This window comes from Carcharhinus amblyrhynchos, chromosome 5 (genome assembly GCF_965287045.1).
Source record: "Carcharhinus amblyrhynchos chromosome 5, sCarAmb.v2.hapA, whole genome shotgun sequence".
NCBI classification, from domain to species: Eukaryota; Metazoa; Chordata; class Chondrichthyes; order Carcharhiniformes; family Carcharhinidae; genus Carcharhinus; species Carcharhinus amblyrhynchos.
Genome location: NC_137328.1, coordinates 62,918,145 through 62,937,993, shown reverse-complemented (window position 1 = coordinate 62,937,993; position 19,849 = coordinate 62,918,145). Strand labels below are relative to the sequence as shown.

Below are 19,849 nucleotides of genomic sequence, written 5' to 3'. Positions count from 1 at the left end.
TTCTTCTTTAAAAACAATTGAAGTGTAAGATCTGCTCCCACTGGACTGCTTTGAAGTTATGACTGAGTGTCTGCGCATTGTGACTCTGGGGCTGCATAATACATGGCTACAGAAATGGAACATAGTGAGGTACACTGACAAGAAAAGAGAAGGCACTGTAAGGAAAATTTTCAAACAGATTTCATGAACAGTGTTATGTATGTGATGTACACCACATTCTACAGAAAGAAGAACATAGGTGAGAAGATTTATTAATGTTAATGTACAGCAAATCATCAATTATAGTAAACACACCCAAACCAGCAGTAGAAATGTCCACTGCTTGACTCCTTAATTAAATGCTTTCGATCACCCAAGGTACCCGAACTTGCTCAAGATTGCTTCTCAATTTCTCCACCATAATGTCCTGTTTCCTGTGCAATCCAGCAGATGCATCCAGAAAAACAGCATTGTTAAAACTGTGTTCAAAGTGCATTGGCTTCCTGCTTCATGAGCGGCTGGCTGAAGTCAACAAAAGAAAGAAATAAAAACCATTTGATGTGTGAACAGCATCCCATCTGTTTGGCAGCATGATAAAAGAAAGCCACTTCCAGTGCCATCCGTGCTAGCTCCTGCTTAAAATGTCCTGAACATGCTCAAAAAGAACTAGGGAAATGTAAATCAACCAGCAAAAGCAACTTCATAACACAATAGGCTCCAGGGTTGCGTCTTTGCATCCTTGTGTTTGATTGTCACTTAATGTAAGTTTGTCAATTATTCTTTCAATCATTTTGGTCCATTCTTTTTGGAAACAAATCCCTCTTAATCAGAAAATGCCATACCCTCTTTGGTAAAGAATTCCACGCATTCACTATCCTTTTGAGAGATGAAATTTCTTTTCGTATCTGTCTTCATATCTAACCCTCCTCTCCACCCTATCCCCATAACCCTGTGCATTTACCACAGTTAATCCATCTAACTTGTACATTTTTGAACACTAAGGGGTAATTTAGCATGGCCAATCCACTTAACCTACATATCTTTGGATTGTGGGAAGAACATGGAGCACCTGGAGGAAATCTATGCAGACTCTGGGAGAGCGTGCAAGTTCCACACAGTTCCCCAAGACCGGAATCGAACCTGGATCCCTGGCACTGTGAGGCAGCAGTGCGAACTATTGTGCCACAATCTCATGTAACCAAAGCTTTTACAGTACTGATCTTACTCTTGTATAATTCTTACCCACTCTAATCCCTTTGCGATATCAGTAGTAGTTATGCCTCTAAACTAGGTGCCATGCATTGAAATTCCCTCCCTTCACATATCGGCTTCTCCAACCCCCATTCACCTCCTTCAATCCAATTTCTTTGACCAATATCCTCCTGCTTTGTCCAGAATATTAGACTGTGGAAAATGCATTCTGGACTGTAAGGAGCATGGGACCCACTTACAGGAACAATCGATGAGAAACCTGAGAATATCCATGCAATAGCCCAAAAACTGTCAGAATGATGTAAGCATAAAATATTGGTGTTGGGTAGAAGTTATACCAAATGGGGCTTCATGATATATTCTCTACACATTGTTTTTGATCATGCATTATTCCAAAATTCAATGTAACCCACTTTGCTAAATTAAATGACTTCATATACTGCACAGGTACAGTATTGCATTTTTTTAATGCAAAATATCCAAAAGAACAAGACTCCAGGTTATACATAAGAACATAAGAAATAGGAGCGGGGTAGGCCATCTAGCCCTTCGAGCCTGCCCTGCTATTCAATAAGATCATGGCTGATCTGAAATGGATCAGTTTTACTTTCCCGCTTTCTCCCCATAATCCTTAATTCCCCTGTCTATCAGAAATCTATCCACCCGTGACTTAAATATATTCAGTGAGGTAGTCTCCACCATTCAATGGGCAGAGAATTCCAGAGATTCACCATCCTTTGAGTGAAGAAGTTCCTCCTCAACTCCGTTCTAAACTGCCCCTCCCCCCCTTATTTTGAGGCTGTGCCCTCTAGTTCTGCTATCCTTTCTAAGCAGGAAGAATCTCTCTACCTCTACCCTATCTAGCCCCTTTGTTATCTTGTAAGTCTCTATAACATCCCCCCTCAGCCTCCTAAACTCTGAGTGCAGACCCAGTCTATTCAATCTGTCTTCATAAGCTAACCCCCTCATCTCTGGTATCAGCCTAGTGAACCTTCTCTGCACTCCCTCCAAGGCCAGTATATCCTTTCGCAAATGCGGGAACCAAAACTGCACACAGTACTCCAGTTGTGGCCTCACCAGTGCTCTGTACAGTTGCAGCAAGACCTTCCTGCTTTTATATTCTATCCCCCTCGCTATAAAGGCCAACATTCGCCTTCTTGATCACCTGCTGCACCTGCAGACTGGGTTTTTGCGACTCATGCACAAGGACCCCCAGGTCCCTCTGTACTGTAGCATGCTGCAGCTTTTCGCCCTTTATACATGAATTCTGATGGAGAAATTCAGATTTGTTTAACATTATTTCCCTGACAACTTGAAAGCTGCTTTGGAATCTATTGCATAATATGATCCTTAATATACAGTGGGCATAATTTTTCTCTTCTGTGTCTTGAAAATCATAAATCTGAACATAAAGTCAAATTCAGTTGAATGGCATTTTATGGCTGAAAGAATTCTGCCCCTTTGTGTTTTTTTCTGTCTCTGATACATGTGCTGAATTCTTGGGTCTTCAAAAGCTAATGGTAGTTAGTGCATGACTATGGAACTTGATGGACCATGTCCTGCATTGAGCATGGTTCTTTTCATAGCAAGAATTCGTAAATCTTGTTTGATATCCCTTACGGTATTCATCTGTGAATTGAAGCCTGGAAAGATTCGTGACAAAGCTGTCTGATCCATCTGTCTCTATGTATCTCTGAGTAACGTTGCTTCTGTTGCACAAATATTTTAGAGATATGACTGAAACCTTGCCTCGCTTTGGATAATTGACCTTCTTTTGAGGTAATATCCCGGCATCAGTCTCTAGAATGCGACTTGAGTATGTTTGGATCACTGATCCCCAACTGTTAAAAAGATTGTGTGTGCCATAATTCCCAATGCGTGAAGGATAGTTAAAGATTCTGTAAATTCAACCATTATCATTCTGAGCAGAAGAAGGGAAGGTGTATACACACCTTTCGTTTTTTTGATGGGCTGCCTATCTTCAAAATACCATGGGGTTGAATTTCTCCAGGTTTCTATGGATATAGCTCTGAATTAGCAATGGAAATTCAGGGGCACCTGTGAAAATCCGATGCCCATACTTGGTATCTCCCAAATTTCTCACTGTCAAATGGGCTAATTATATACTTAATGTAAGTTGTTAAAGTTACTGGCTACAAATACACTTTGTAAATGCTGCCGATTTTGATGATGAAGATATTGAATAAGAGACAGGATATGCTGGAAGCATGCAGCAGGCCAGTCAGCATCTGTGGAGAGAGAAACAAATAACAACGCATAGATCAATGATCTTTTGTCAAAACTGAACTAACCTGGCAGCAAATTGTTTATAATTAAAGAAAGTGCAAAGTTGAGTCCTGAGCTTTGTATTGTACTTAATCATGTAAAGCAACAATCAAGTTAGTGGAAGACTAATGAGATTATGTAATACATTAATTTATCCAGACCAGTATATTTTGATGCAAAATGAATTCTGGATCCGAAATTGCAATAAAAAAAATTCATAGGCCCTGAATTTCCTCACGTTTTGTAAATGTACAGCCATAGCTTCCTCAGCACTGGGGTGAAAATCCTACTTTACACGAAGTCCCAGGTAATTCAGGTCTGTGGAAGGCAGATGTAGTGAACATCCATAAACTGGAAGCAGGCAAGTTCAACAATTGGTGTAAGGGAACAGGGAGGGGTTAAAAATAACAGAACACAAAAATAATGGGCTGGATTCTGTGACCTCCACCGTAGCCGGGATTCCCCCAACAAAGGGTCATCCAAACTCGAAACATTGACTCTATCCTCTCTCCACAGATGCTGTCAGACCTGCTGAGATTTTCCAGCATTTTCTGTTTTTGCTTCAGATTCCAGCATCCGCAGTATTTCACGCAATGCCAGGAGTTCTCACTTGGCTGCAATGAACCGAGATTTGGCTAAGTGCCAAATTATCCATTCTTGCTGACAGTGATGGTGGTGCATGAATGTCTGGAGAAATCGGCCAATATTTTTGTCAAATGCAATGGTTACCAGCTCTTTTGGATAGATTTAACATAGTGAATTATCTTAGTTGTAACTATAGTAAAAGATATTCACTGTATTCTTACATATATCATTGTACACTGAAGCATGAACTTGAAACCAAGGTTGCAAGTATGGGCGTTTGTTTTTCAATGGAAGTATCAGTGCCACCAGATTTAGACTTGAATGACAAACACAAGGATTTAGGTATTCCACAGAATATCTTGGTGCAGAATTTTACCCAGGACTCATTGTTCCTGATGGTGGAACAGGAAAAGCCCCATTTCACTGTTTTGATTTTTGCTGGTTCCCAATCAAATTACAATGAAAATTTAAAGTGCCAGTGATGTGCGTGGAAAAAATGTGTGATCACACAGCAGGAAAAGGCTTTCAGTAGCGAAAGCCACCATCAGCTAACAATGCAGCAGGTATGGACAGTCTCCTGGATGGACACATTGGCTCATCACTGTGACCATAACCATTTCACACAACTTTATTGCCATCACATAAGGCTTACTGAGAGCACAAAGGTGGCATGGATGTTCTTCAAATATAAATTTCATTTGTAAATATTTTGCATTACATTAATTTCACTTTATTATTATTTTTATTCATTCCTGGGATCTGGGCGGCGCTGACTGGGCCAGCATGTATTGCCTATCCCTCATTGCCCTTGAACTGCACGACTTGTTAGGCCACTTGAGAGGACATTTTAAGAGTCAACCACATTGCCGTGGGTCTGGAGTCACATATAGGCCAGACCGGGTAAGGACAGCCGATTTTGTTCCCTCAAGGACATCAGTGAATCAGATGGGTTTTTTTAAATGATCGACAATGACTTTTACAGATTCAAATTTCACCATCTACCATGGTGGGATTTGAACATCAGTCCCCACAGCATTACTCTGGGTCTCTGGATTATCATTTCAGTGATAACACCACTATGCAACCACCTCCCATCAAATGGGTACATCATCTTTCTTTTTTCAGACTAACTCAATCAGTGAGCTGAATGGATTGACACTCCTTGTGATTGGTATACATTGGCGCGAGGGGCATGAGAAACATTTCTTTGTTTCTTCCACAACAACAATGTTGTGGTTTTTGTTTACTGATGTCCATCTTAGTGTCCAATATTGCAGTCCTCCCTCTACGGGATATAGCTGAACTTGTGCATTATTGAGGACATTGTCAGATATCATTTTTTGGGCATAAATGAAACGTTCTAGGCAAACTAAAAATCCTATAAAGACTGAGATGGACCCACATGTGGATAGTACTGAATCCACTCTGTGGGCCCGTCATTTTCTTACCCTAGCTGATTCTTCCTACGAACCCCTTCCTCCATACTAAGCATGCCAGGCCCTGCCCACTTCACTCCATGCCCTGACCCCAGCCTCCATTCTCCCTTGGATTGCTCTGACACTCCTCCCCAGCCTTACTCTACTATCAGAAATTAAAATTTCAGCAAATGAAGTCTCCCTATCACCTCATTTTATGCTCTTGCAGGCCTTATAAAATCAAAATGATGCACAGACTTCAACAATCTATATTGTTTTCAGTGTTTTTTTTTCAATAAATAATCAGAATAACATTTTGATAGCAAAATCAGGTGGTGACTGTTCATCCAAAATCAATTTATACAGGGACCACTAAATTTCCAGGTGCTTTTTTCTTCTTTCTACAAACCATTGGTTAAGTCCCAGTTCAGGTTTTTTGCTGAAGATATAATGTGGGCCAGGGCATGACCTGGTAGATGTTGCAGGCCCATATTCAAAGGTTGTACTGACATGTGGGTTTGATATGGACAGACAGTTTTGGGGAAGTGATCTTTCACATCACGATGGGCAGATAACAAAGAGGTGTAATTCTGCAATATGATTCTAATTGCAATAATGTGCAATCTATTTAAATTTATCTTAAACAATTTTAGGAGATTCTAAACTGATCAAATTGCAAGGTAGCATCACTAGCAGCCATAATAGAAATATTCCATTAGTTGGTATTTCAGTAAATACCTAAAATGCGGCCAGTCACTAATGCATTCAAATCTAGATGTATGCAATCTGCTATCAAACACTTACTGACAGATCCATGATTCCACAATTCCCTAAATAGCCATTCCAGTTATCCCTGTCTCATCAATTTGTGTGCCGCCATTAACATTTTTATATTCCTCAAAATAACAGTTGAACAGATGCATTTGATATTCAGCTGCTAATTAAAAGGGAATCATCATGATTTTCAAGAATTCCTTGCGGAATCAGCTTTTCCAAGAGCCTCCATTAAAAGCATAGTTTCAGAACCATCACGGAATGGGGAGAATTTGTTAGGAGTTAATACCTCTCTGCCACTGTACCTTCGCTGGAAGTGCTATGGAACCCTTTTTGTATACCTGACTCGGGGTTCCAACACACAACGAAGTTTCACATGAGCAGCTCCTTCCAGACAGTAGCTACTCTGAATAACAACATTGCAGTAGCTGCCGAAACATCATTCATATTCACGCTTGGGCAGACATTGTAGTAACATTTGTGCCACACAAGTGCTAGACAATGACTATTTCCAACCATCTCCCCTTGACGTTCAATTATATTATCATCCTACATCCTCCATTATTAACATTCTGGAAGCTACCATTGACAAGAAGTGGGTCCAGCCGTATAACTGCTGTGACTACAGCAGAAAGTTAAAGGCTGGGTAATCTGCAGAGTAACTACTTCCAGACTCCCATAAGCCTATCCCCCACCTAAATCAAGAGTGTGACGGAATTGTCTCCACTTGTCTGGAGGAATGCAGCTCCAGCACCACTCAAGAAGTTCAACACCATCCAGGACAAAGCAGCCAGTTTGATTGCCACTCCCTCCACGACTTGCGTACGGTGGCAGCAGTGTGTACTAACAAGATGTACTGCAGCAACTCACCAAGGACACTTTGACAGCATCTTCCATACCTGGGTTCTCTACACTCTTGATGGACAAGAGCAGCAGATGTATGGGAACACCACAACCTGCAAGTCGCAAACCTTCCTGATTTAGAACTATATTGCCATTCCTTCACAGTTACTTGGTTAAAGTCCTGGCACTCCCTAACAGCATTGTATCAAAGAACAATTTACCATTGGAAAGAATGAAACTCCGTGCTTTCAAATGTTAAATATTTGTGCCTAAGAGATTTATTGGCATTCATTATAAGAAGGAGATAGATATACTTCTGTTTTTTTAACAAGGATTAAAGGGATATGGGGAACAGGTAGGGAAGTGGATTTGAGATCAGGGAGAGATCAGCCATGATATGATTGAATGGCAGAACAGGCTCGAAGGGCTCAATTGCCTACTTCTACTCCTAATTGCTACGTTCCTTTCACCTTTTCAACATTGATAATCCGTATTTACAATATTACTTACCAAACACATCACTGTGTTGAATTCCTTGAGTACATAGCGCATAAATCCAGCAAATTCATCATAATAGGGAAGCTAATGGTGAGATGCAGAGAAATATAACTCAACTAGCAAGTTCTGGGGATTTGCAACAGCTGACAAACTCTTAATTCCTTGCGCTAGCTGGCTGATTTGCACGTTCATAACGTCATCTATTATTAAAACACTTGTGATTTTTTTTCCCTGAAAGATTCAGCCCAGTGCCTCTTTAAATATTGACACAATGTTTGCACCTGTGCCCTAATTGCCCAGGTGTTGTTAAAAGGACTACCATGTTTTGGCTTTATGTGGTCGGTTGAAGAGGCTTGGTCTCTTACATAGCTATTGTATCAGACTCTACAGGGATATTGATGCAACCCATCGCATTCATAAGACAAATGTACCAGTGCCAAGATATATATCTGTGTGGAGAAAAAAAACTGAAGATTACAAGAGTTTTTCCTCAAAAGATACTTTCCTGCATATTATAGCTCAAGGGACAGGAAAGGAAATGAAAGCAACAATAATGTCAAAGTTCTCTAGACACCCCCATCTTATTAATGTTGGAATGGTACAGCCCATCGCTTCAATAATTCTTCCTTTTTAATGCTATTACAGTATTGCGCTTGTTGTCAAGAGGATCATTTTTGTCTGTTAAGGAGACAGCATCAATATTTTGTGCCATTGTTCTTATTTATAGCATGTGTCAAACACAGCAGAAAATGAAAACTGAAGTTATAAGTAAGTAGAAAACTTTGCACCAAAGATTTACATAGAACTTGTGCTATGTTAATAACATCTTACTAAGTATGTAGAAGGTACAACTGCGAAAGATTGTTGCTTCTGAATAGAATTCAGTACAGATTGCACCATGTCGTCATTTATTTTCATTCTATTTGTTAGTTTCCCATTTATTGCTCATAGTGGATATAGACCCAATAGATGAAAAATGATAATGTTTATAAAGCTCCATTACCTTCTTGCTGCAATATTTCTTCTGACCCAGGTCTAACTTAGTTCAGTAAAATTAGATGTAAGGAGTCAATACATAAAGCCTTACTTCAACATTAAATGATAGCACCTAAAGATTTTATGACAAACCTTGCATATTAAGCTGCACTTTGACGTGGGCCTATGTTGCACAATGGTATTTAGGATTAGACTTTAATCTATTTAAGAAAAGTATGCATTATCAGCAGAATGAGATCGACTTTCCCTTTAATCTTTCACCAGTTCCTAGTTAAGTTTGTGTCATACAGGATGTACAATAATATTAGAATCATAGAATCCCTACGGTGCTGAAGGAGACCACTTGGCCCATTGAGTCTGCATGCCCATAACCTCGCCAAACCTATACACCTTCGGACTTTGGGAGGAAATCAGAGCACCAGGAGGAAGGCCACATAGACACAGGGGAAATGTGCAAACTCCACAAGGACAGTCACCCCAGGCCAGAATCAAACCTGGCGCTGTGAAGCAGCAGTGCTAACCATTGCACCATTGTGCCATATTGAAAAAGATAATCAATGATTTTAGTTAACGCAATAAAAAAATTGAAAGGTTCACATTATTTCTATCAATATCTTTTCATTACTCGTGTTGTAAAGTGGAGGTATCTATACGAAAAAGTGCTTTCTTTCACAAGCAATTGACGTGAAGGTAAATCACATTGAAATATAATTTTATGGTGCAGTTGATGCATATTTCTTTCTCACCCTCTCTACAAGCAAGAAAATGTTTACAAGAAGCTTTAAGAAGTTAATGTATCTGTGAACTATAGATCTTTGTCTCCAACATCTAATGTACGAGTGGAAAGAAATGCTTGCAATTTTTAATGATTCGGAGTTTTTCAATTCAATTCTTTAATTCCACTAAGCAATCCCTTAACTTTGTGTGACCTTTTGGAAAGATAATGTTTGCATACTAAAGCAGTCCTGTAGAACGAAATGGATGATTAGAATATTAAACACCATCTTCTTTATGCACCAACATATTTATAATTGCAAGCAATAAATAGTCCTAATTATCATAGTGGAATAAGTTTAAATCAAGTGAAATCCAATTAGGCCCCCATATCTAGGATGATCACAATTTCACTTTGCCCTGTCAATTATGTGATTTTACAATGAGTTGGCTATAATGTGTGTAAATCAGAAAATATGAATATTGTTGAATTCTCTAGTCATATGATTTAGCATGATTCTAAACCATAGAGGTTAGACAGGTCCCAGATTTAACTCCAGCTATGTGCTGAGTTACTTGACCAAGTATCTGTGATTTTTGTGGGGTGGGGAGAGAGTTGAGGAATGTGTTGGTTGCGGAATCAGGCATGTTTTCAACTCATGATCATTTGTCTATCATTGGAAATACTGATGACTTCTCCTTCTCCCCTTTATGGAACAAACTAGAACTAGGGCACACAGTTTAAGAGTAAGGAGTCTCCCATTTCAGACTGAGGTGAGAAGAAATGTTGGCTGGAATTTGTGGCTGTTCATGATGGTGGGATTCTCCAGTCCAGCTGGCAGTGCACCACCACCTGTGGGTTTCCCACCGACAGAGTGATGTCAATGGAAATTCCCAATGACAGTAGTGGGAACAGCAAATCCCGCCAATAACAAACAACGTGCCATCTCTTGCAGCAGGTAACACGCGGCTGGGGGCTGGAGGACTTGGCCCGTTTTCTCTCAGAGGATCATTAAGAATTCTCTTCCCCAAAAAGAATGAAGGCACTGAACATGTTTAAGGCCAAATTGGATAGATGTTTGACTGATAGGAGATTCAGAGGGTAGAGCGGGTAGGTAGGAAAGTAGAGGCTACAAACAGATCAGTCATAATCTTACCAAATGGTGGAGCAGGCTCAAGGGGCCAAATGGCCTCCTTGTGCTCTGAATTTGTTTGTTCCTTTTAAGTTCTTTCACCAATCTTTTTGTTACTCCCTCCACTCCTAATAACTCATTCTTTGCACACTGTCATTTTTTTGTCTGATTTTTCTCTGTGACCATCTTGGGACATTTTCCTATATTAAAGATACTTTATAAATGCAAGTTGCTGTTCTTAAATGTTTATTTTTCCCAAACAAATCAAAAAAAAAGAGGTGTTTTTAAGGCTGATGGGTTTAAAAGGAGGTTGATCAGGACATATTAGTAAATTTTCAGCAACTTTTCAATTTCAAACTGGGGAGGAGGAAATAAACAGTATTCATCGTGTGAACTGAATTGGAAGCCGTCTTGTTAAAATTAATTAATCCATGACTGATATTTTCTTTTTGTTTACATTTTATTGTCCCCTTTGTGTGTGCTATCCTTCACATTTCATACTGCTTTTTGTAAATATAGTTAATGATGGCTTTGATGTTGGTGATAATATCAGCCACTTTTCCGATAATTGAAAGAAGAGCGAAAGTTAAACTGAATCAAATGAGCATAGTACTATAAATATGGTGATTGTTATCCCTCAGGTACACAATGCTGTGAGGGCATAGCTCAGTTCAGAAAGTAATATCAGTTTAAGAGGCTTTGGGAGAGGAAGCAATAACAAATATCCGAAACAGACCATCGACGGGAATTGGAGAAATTAAGCAGCTGTTTCATTTAAAATATGTTTTACTGTAAAACTAATTTGTATCAGCGTTGGTTATATGAGCGAGTATTCCACGGAACTAAAATGCAATGGATTTTCTTTGACAGAGTTAAAACTTGAGACTTGTTATTACACAGAAAATAAATGTGCCCTGCCATAATAATATGAAGAATTGCAAGGATAGATGGATTTTTTTTTGTTTGACAGTGCAGAGTATTAATGATAAAACTGAAATCTTAAAATAATAGTACTGCTACAAGTGCTTTCACATGGCAGGTGTCATAATCACATTAGATTCACATAAATCTTATTAGGAAGGTGGATACTACTTTTAAAAGACAGCCTGGACTAAGAGCTTGGAATAACAAACAATTACCCTGACAAAATGAATGTTAAAAAGTCATGTAAACTGCCCAGAGAGGGTTAACCTGGAATATAAAAAATATAGGGAAGCGATCACGCCCAGAACAAGAATGGATTCTTCCTGAAAAATCCATAATTGGCAGATAAGCATGGCTAATTAATTTAACCTGCAAGGTTATACTTTACTTCAGAGGCTTGACTACAACTTATCCTGAGAAAGAAGAAACCTGCTATTGCTTGAGTATTATTGTGGTTTTATTACGGGAAACCTCTGACCTTCATTTTTCACCTTCAGAACGGAAAGAGAATTTCTAGGACTGCAATGCTTTTGATAATCTTAGAGAAATATTGACTTTTGGGTAATAATCTAAGTACACATTACACTCATTGGAAATCATCTTTTCTTGTAGATATGTATCTGTGGCTGTGTGCATGCATTTCTGGGTGTTAGGAGCAATAGACATTTTATCTGGTCTTTGGATGAAATCTTGCAGTGCCTATTCCGTGACTGTTCTTAAATATTACAGCACTCAAGGGGTTAAAACACTTCTTCTCCAAAATGTCTCGTGCTGTGGTCAGTTGAGAGGTGGGGAAAAGGGAGGAATTACATCCTATGTCTCCCTGGTCTGCAACAGCATAGAAAATACAACAAGATTCTTCCTGTCAGCTCAGAGCTGATGCCCTTTAACTCGTCTTTAAATTATATCCGGAAAATCACTTCCTGCTATAAACTATTACTTTCCATTTTTGAATCTCCCCCTCTGCCCCCACCATGTGCACTGGAGCCATGATGGTAGAAAATTCACTTTCATAATCACAGGAATTGTTTTGTCTAAAAGGAACTTCAATCAGTTTATTATTACTCACATGTAAGCTTACATGAACACTGCAATGAAGTTACTGTGAAAATCCACTAGTCGCCACACTCCAGCACACGAGGGAGAATTTAGCATGGCCAATGTACCTAACCAGCACATTTTTCAGACTGTGGGACGAAACCGGAGCACCCAGAGGGAACCCACACAGACACGGGGAGAACGTGAAGACCCCAGTGACTCAAGCCAGGAATTGAACCTGGGTCTCTGGTGCTGTGAGGCAGCAATGCTAACCACTGTATCACCCTGCCACCCACAGTTGCTATTACATGACCAGATTCAGAAAGAAATAAATGAAACTTTGCTAGAAATTTTCAAGCTGGTTTTACACTTTTCAAATAATTTTATATTGAACCTTATCAGAAGATGGGACGAGATTTAATAGAAGTGGGTAGAGGCAAGGCAACCACTCCTGTGCATAAGATGGGTTGGCACTTTACTTGTTATAGCTGTGAACCTCACTTGTATTCACCATTTTGAATTTGACAGTGGACAATTGGATTCCTGAAACTCAAGAAAGCCCACAGTACCACGCTTAAACTTAGTCGAGGGCTGTTAGATCCAGGAAATGTCTACCTGCTATACCCAACATGTCTGCCTGGACATGCAATTAAATACTCCCAATCCACCCTGCCACTTCCCAGCCCTGACCCTTTCAGTCTCTTTTCCAACCTTCTGCATGAGAGCTCCTGATTTCACCTCAAACTTAAACCTCACCCCCATGTCTTTAACTTTCCCCAGGCTTCTGACCTGCCTCAAGATCTCCAGACCCACTGGCAACTGACATGCCCAGGACCCTGAATCTGATTTCCCGGTCCTCCTATTTAAGAAAGAGATCAGGAGAAATTTCTTCTCATGGGTGGTGAATCAGTGGAATCCTTTACAGCACGGAGTTGGATTGTTAAGTATGTTCAAGAAAATCAGAGGGGTTATGGGGATAAGGGAGGAAAGTGGAGCTGGGGATTATCATATCAGTCATAATCTCATTCAAAGATGGAGTACACTCGACAGGCCAAATGGCCTGCTTCTGCCCCTACATCTTATGGTCTTCCCAGGATCCTATGGATCGCCAGCTCCCTCTCTATAAAACCCCATTGCCTTCCAGATGGGACAGACACGTAATTGGTGGGCTTATACTCACTGGAGTTTAGAAGAATGCGAGGGGATCTGATCGAGGTATATGGAATTTTAAGAGGGATTGATAAAGTAAAAGTAGACCAAATGTTTCCTCTTTCAGGGCAATCACAAACAAGAGGTCACAGGTATAGATTGAGCAGCGGTAGATTTAAAACTGAGATGAGGAGGAACTTCTACTCGCAGAGGGTGGTGAATTTGTGGAACTCGCTGCCCCACTGCGTGGTTGACCTGAATCGTTGAATGGTTTCAAGAGGAGGTAGATATATTTTTAATTTAAAAAAGGGATATGAGGAACAGGTGGGGAGGTGGATTTGAGGCCAGAGAGAGATCAGTCATGATCTGATTGAATGACAGAGCAGGCTTGAAGGGTTGAATTTGCCTAATTCTGCTCCTAATTCCTATGTTCCTATGCCCTGCAACCTCCTCTTGACTGCCCCATGTCTGATTGGAAAACCAGCTTGTCCATTTGACTTCCAACCAGAAGACCAGTCAGTGACATCACACGTACAGTGTGGAATTATACCTCCACAGTGTGCCAGAGAAGCACAATGCCCTTGTTTCTCACACTCTGCTGACTACCCTCCCTGCTCTGCATGGCCAGGGAAATTAAAATCCACCCCATAATGTCTAATCGCACACAGATCTTCCATTTTTTTTTTCACTCAATCTGCCATTGAGTTTTGCAGCAAAGCTAATACATATTTATACTTTTTCATAGCTCAAATTGAAGTGATACCTTGCAAAATCTGTGGTGATAAGTCCTCTGGGATCCATTATGGAGTCATCACTTGTGAAGGCTGTAAGGTAAGAGAGATTTTAAAAAATATATTAATAGTAAACTGGCTTAGTGCAACTTAATTTTCAGTAACGTTTTAAGGATCGGAATAGGGATGTTTTACTGCTTAGAGTCAGGCATTTTGACATGCCTGAATATAAATGTCTAAATTAATTCAGCACAGTATGACATTCTGGCTCCTTAGCATTGCAGTGTTGATAGTGATAACAGCTTTCACTTGGAGAGCAGTCACAAGGAAGTAAATGAGGTAGTGCTGCTGCATCTGGAGAAGTGAAGAACCACCTTACAAGCAACTGTGAGCATTCTTGCCAGTGGTGGCAAATGATGTCTTTGTGCAGTTGTGCAAGTTGAGTTTTCAGTCTGTCTGCACAGGACAGTAATGTGGTTTTTCACTTCCTCCACTTATACTGACTTTGCCGGTCACTGGGAAAGATGCTTAAGCAAAAGTGAAGTTCAAAATTGTTTATTGGATGGTGTTACTGCTAATAAATTTAACTCAAATTAAAAGTGGGGAAGTTTCTATAGCGTCACAAACTCAAGTGTTCTTTTGTTCGAGAGTTATGTAATATAAAGGGAATATAACACTTTGTGCTTAACAACCAGTGCAAATGGATTAGCATCTTGTATCAAACTGTGGTGATCTCTGAACAATATTTTAGAACACTTTGTGAAAGAAGAACATTGAGAATAATCTCAAGTAGATCATATGAAAACTCTAAAACAGTATTCTGTGTTTGAAGGATTAAAAGCTTGTTGGAATGTCACTGCAACCATTTATATAATGTAACATTTCTTCAAGTAGTCTAAGTCGGTTGAACATTTTTGAGAACAAACTGATTTTTTTTTCCAGGAATTTAGAAGCAGCGACAAAATTAAAAAAAAAATAAAACTGCCGGGTAGGATTTTTCTCCCTCTTTTGCGGCATGTTTTGCAGTAGCGGAAGGTGGCACATGACTCATTGGCAGTAGGACGTTATGATCCCCCCATTGTTAATGGGATTTCTCATTGAATGCCCCTCTCGCTACTGGGAAACCTGCGACGGGGATACGCCTGCCATCATTTGGACTGTAAGATCCCACTGGTGTGAACAACACTAAGATTTCAGTGACTATCTCAAAGTCTTAGAACTGCATTACACAATGGCAGTAACTCTGTGACCCATTATCCCAGTGTGGAAGCTGCATTCACTGGGAACCCCGATCAGACAGACTACAACATGGTCGGCTCAAATCTCCAACCCAGGCTGCCTGCAAGTGGACCTCCCTGCTGGCTGCCAAACGCCCAGGGGGCACTTTAATTCTGCCCATCAGGCATGAAGCAGTGCCAAGGGGCAGGGCATATAGGGGTGCGGTGTAGGGAGCGATTGGTGGTGTTGGGAGGGTGTCCCGCTACCATTCTGCATAGGAATTGATAGGGGAAGGAGGGAGGCCAGCTTTCAAGGTAGGCAGGAAGGGTTGTCACCTGGGTGGGGGAACGGGGACGTCTGGACTGTGGGGGCAGTCAGGACTGCTGTGGGTGTCAGCACTGTGGGGGGAAGGTGTTGTTGAAACTGGGGGGGCTGCTGGAGCTCAGGGCAGGCCAGGAGTGGGGGCTGGGCCCAGGAATGGTCGGGGCCCAGAAATCCAGCTGTGGGGGAGTGGAGAGCCAATCGTGTGGGTGTTGTAGAGCTGGCCAACAATCGGGAGGCCATCAGTGCGGGGCCACTGCATATGTGCTGATCTCGGTGCATGCGCAGTGGCCGGCTTAGCGAGCTGATCTCATCCCCTCCATGGGATTTTAATGAAACTCATGCTGGTGGCCTCTGAAGTGCACAGCGTGTGGGAGATTCCTCTCCGAACTCCCGCTGAAAAAAACAGCATGAATTACTCAAATTTCATGCAAATTTGACAGTCAAAATTGTTTTGGGAGAATTCCGGCCACTGTTCGTATGACAGCCTAAATTCAACTACCTGTGTCTTAATTCTCAAAGCCCTGTCCCCCTGTTATCCCTGTGCGTGCTGACCTACATTGGCCCTTGGTTAAGCCACACCCTGACTTTAAAATTTTCACCTTGTTTTCCTCCACAGCCTAGCATCTCTCTACCTCTGTAACTCCTTCCAGCCCCACAACCCTCTCAGATACCTGCACTCCTCTAATCTTGGCCTCTGGTGCATTCCCAATTATAATTTCTCCACTATTGGTAGCCCTGCCTTCAGTTGCCTTGGCACCAAGCTCTGGGATATTCTCCTTATACCTCACGTTTCTACCTTGCATTGTTGGTTAAAGACATTGCCTCAAATTTACTTCCAACCAAGCTTTTGGTCACCTGACCTCATATGCCTTTATGCAGTTTTGTGTTGTCGAAGAATCATAGAATCCCTGCAGTGCGGAAGGAAGCCAGTCAGCCCATCAAACCTGCTCTGACACCATCCCACAAGGACACTATCCCTGTAACACCACGTATTTACCCTGCTAATCCCCTGACTAAGGGGCAATTTAACATGGTGAATCAATCTAACCTGCACATATTTTTTTGAATGTGGAAGGAAACTTGAGCACCCAGAGGAAACCCGCGCACACACAAGGGGAACGTGCAAACTCCATACAGTCACCTGAGGGCAGAATTCAACCTGAGTCCCTGGCAAAAGAAAACATCCGATGGCACTTCACAGGTGCCTTATAAAATAATAATATAAATGAGTTGGTATTGTTGAATGTAGTTTGGCATTTGGCCCTTCTTAAGCCACTGTTGTGCAACTTACTGGCCATCAGCAGTTAATTGGAAATTTAGATGTGGCTAATTGCTATTTACTATCAGCAATGCAATCAGTAGGGGACACTGTTCTTGGATGTGTTTTTAATGTTTATGTTCACATGCTGCATGCACACTTCAACCTTTCCATGTTGAGGACAAAAATCAGCCTTTGCCAATGTTCTTGATTGAGCATTTATTTAGTCACTCAATGATGGTAGGTGCTTGTTAAATGAATATAAACAGGTGGATTATCTTTAGCTGTATTCTGGGAGTGCATGCAAGTTTATTACTAAAACTCACATACATATCTGAAATAGTGTCACATAGCCACAGCCACGGTTGGTCAGAAATATCAATGGGACAGCATTGTCCATTGATTTAGTTCACAGTTTCACATCAGTTTTCTACTGTCCGACAATCTACCAACCAATGGCATCTCTAAGAGGGTTACAAAACGAAAGCAGAATCATCAGTTGTCAGATGATCACAGCTGCAAGAAGCTTTCAAAAGAAATATTATGGAATCATTCCAGAAGCACAGATGGTATACGCTGTTTTTTATTTTGAAGGAGGCTTTAATGTAAGTCCGTAAAAAATTGAAGGAATATAAATATTGTAGAATTAATAAAAGAGAACATGTTTTCCTGCAAACATAACACTCTTCTATTAAACATGTTGGGTTGAAGCTTCACTTGCTCCCTATTTGATATGCTTAGACCTTCAATTAAATTTTAATTGTCTTCCAGAACCTTTAACATCTCAAATCAGTTCCACTTTAATTCCTTTGCAGCTCCATTCAATCCTATGCCACAGACTCATTTTTCCATCTGTAGTAATATTACCAGTGTCAACACTGGATTTAGAGAAAAACTCTCTTTAATCCCAGTGAAAGTGCTGACATTTCTCAGTGTATTCATGTTTAAATGGAATAGCTGATGGATACTGGCAGTCAGAAGTCCATTTCAAAGCCAGATTCATGCTTTAGTCTTGAAATGCTTGATACAATTTCTTTTACAACCAGCACCCTGACCAGACATAAAACAGTTGTAACTCCATAGCTCATGTATAATGCGGTCAGATCATCTGTTATGGAAGATGGTATTATTCTATCTTTTACATCTTATGCTTGATGTCAACAGCTATTTTTTTCTGTTCACACCTATGCAAATGCAGTCTGGCAAGTGCCCTGATAATTGAAGATACTGCTTTAATATACAAACCTTTAGTTATCACGATCCTAATTACTCTCACTAAGAAAATAACAATTGTGATTCTTACAGATCTTTAGAAAAGGGGTAAAAGAGCATAGCTTGAGCACTTTACCTGATTAATGAAGGTGACATTTTCAGAGATCAATGGTGAGAGAATCATTATTTCAATCAGATCAGTTTTTGTTTCTTTTACATTCAATTTACACTTTTTCTCTTGTTGTAACTATAGTAACTCAGTGTCAGGGTCGCCCTTTAGTCAGTAAGGCTCATTCAGCTTGAATGTAACATAGTAGGATTGAGACAGGTCCAGATCAGGATCTGTTTTACAAGTTGTCCAAATCTATTTGCTATAACTATCGATGGAGACTATTAATAGGCAAAGTTTAAAATAGATATCCAAACTGAACCTGCTTTCCTCTCATTGGGTGAGTTAAATTAAAAGCAGGACATTTAAAAAATCATTAAAAGCAGTTGGTTACAGTACATGGTCATGAATTGTGTTCCAACAAGCTTGACTTCTCATCTGGCATTCTCAAATACACATACTTTCCAGTGACAGCCATAGAATAGCAAAAGCCCACATTCCATGAACAGAAAAAAAGTGATCAAGAATAAGAATACTGCCTGTTTGTTTCCACTCTCCAGCCCAGCAGTGCTAATGCCAATTTTGGCAATCCTTGGATCAACTAACTCAACAAAGAGCAAATATCAAACCTAGAGCAAATGGTTTGAAAGGAATTCACAAGCTCTGTTTACCTTGTCGCATGAGAAATTTATACTTTTTTTTTAAACGCCCATGATAAGGAATTAATCATACCTTCCTGGTTCTACAACAGAGCATGAGTAACTAGGAATGCAACACAATTCTGTAACAACTACCTGCATTTTTAGAGTGATTTGAAAGTGGAAAAAATACTAATGCAGTGAGTCAGGATGCTATACACTCCCAAGGGTACCACACCTATTGCTGGCAAAAGTTAGAGAAACAGAATGTTACACAGAAGTATCATTTCACCCATCATAGAGCCAACTACAACAGGCTTGGGGCTCATAACAGTTCTCTAGCTGTATGCCCAACTCCCACTTTGCATAGATCTCAACAATTAACATGCTCCTGTCTTCTCTGTTTCTATCAGTTTGAGGATTCAGGGTTGGCCATTTAGGATGGAGGTGAGGAGACATTTTTTTCACCCAAAGAATGGTGAGCCTGTGGAATTCATTAGCACAGGAAGTAGTTGATGCCAAAACATTGAATGTATTCAAGAGGCGATGAGATATAGCAGTTGGGGCAAATGGGATCAAAGGTTATGAGAAAAAAACAGGATTAGGCTATTGAATTGGATGACCAGCCATGATCATAATGAATGGCAGAGCAGGCTCGAAGGACCAAATGGCATCCTCCTGTTCCTATCTTCTATGTTTCCATGTTTTAAACAAAGCAGCCCAGGAAAAAATCCATCCTAAATCCTCAGTAGTTGACAGCTTGGGAAAACTTGCCAACAGGGTGCATGTACTAAGCCTGATCTAATAGCCAGT

General features: G+C 40.5%; 1 protein-coding gene across 4 annotated transcripts in view; it reads left to right on the top strand.

Annotated features, from left to right (window-relative positions):
* The window catches only part of rorb (RAR-related orphan receptor B), a 182,842-nt gene that overhangs the window by 106,831 nt on the left and 56,162 nt on the right, over positions 1-19,849 (top strand). For 2 of the 4 annotated variants that reach the window (XM_080188920.1, XM_080188918.1), the window contains one exon: positions 14,292-14,377. In XM_080188920.1, the coding sequence (XP_080045046.1) occupies positions 14,292-14,377 (86 nt within the window). Of the gene's footprint in view, positions 1-8,260; positions 8,361-13,297; positions 13,342-14,291; positions 14,378-19,849 lie in introns of those variants that run through there. The other 2 variants (XM_080188919.1, XM_080188921.1) reach the window with 2 other exon arrangements.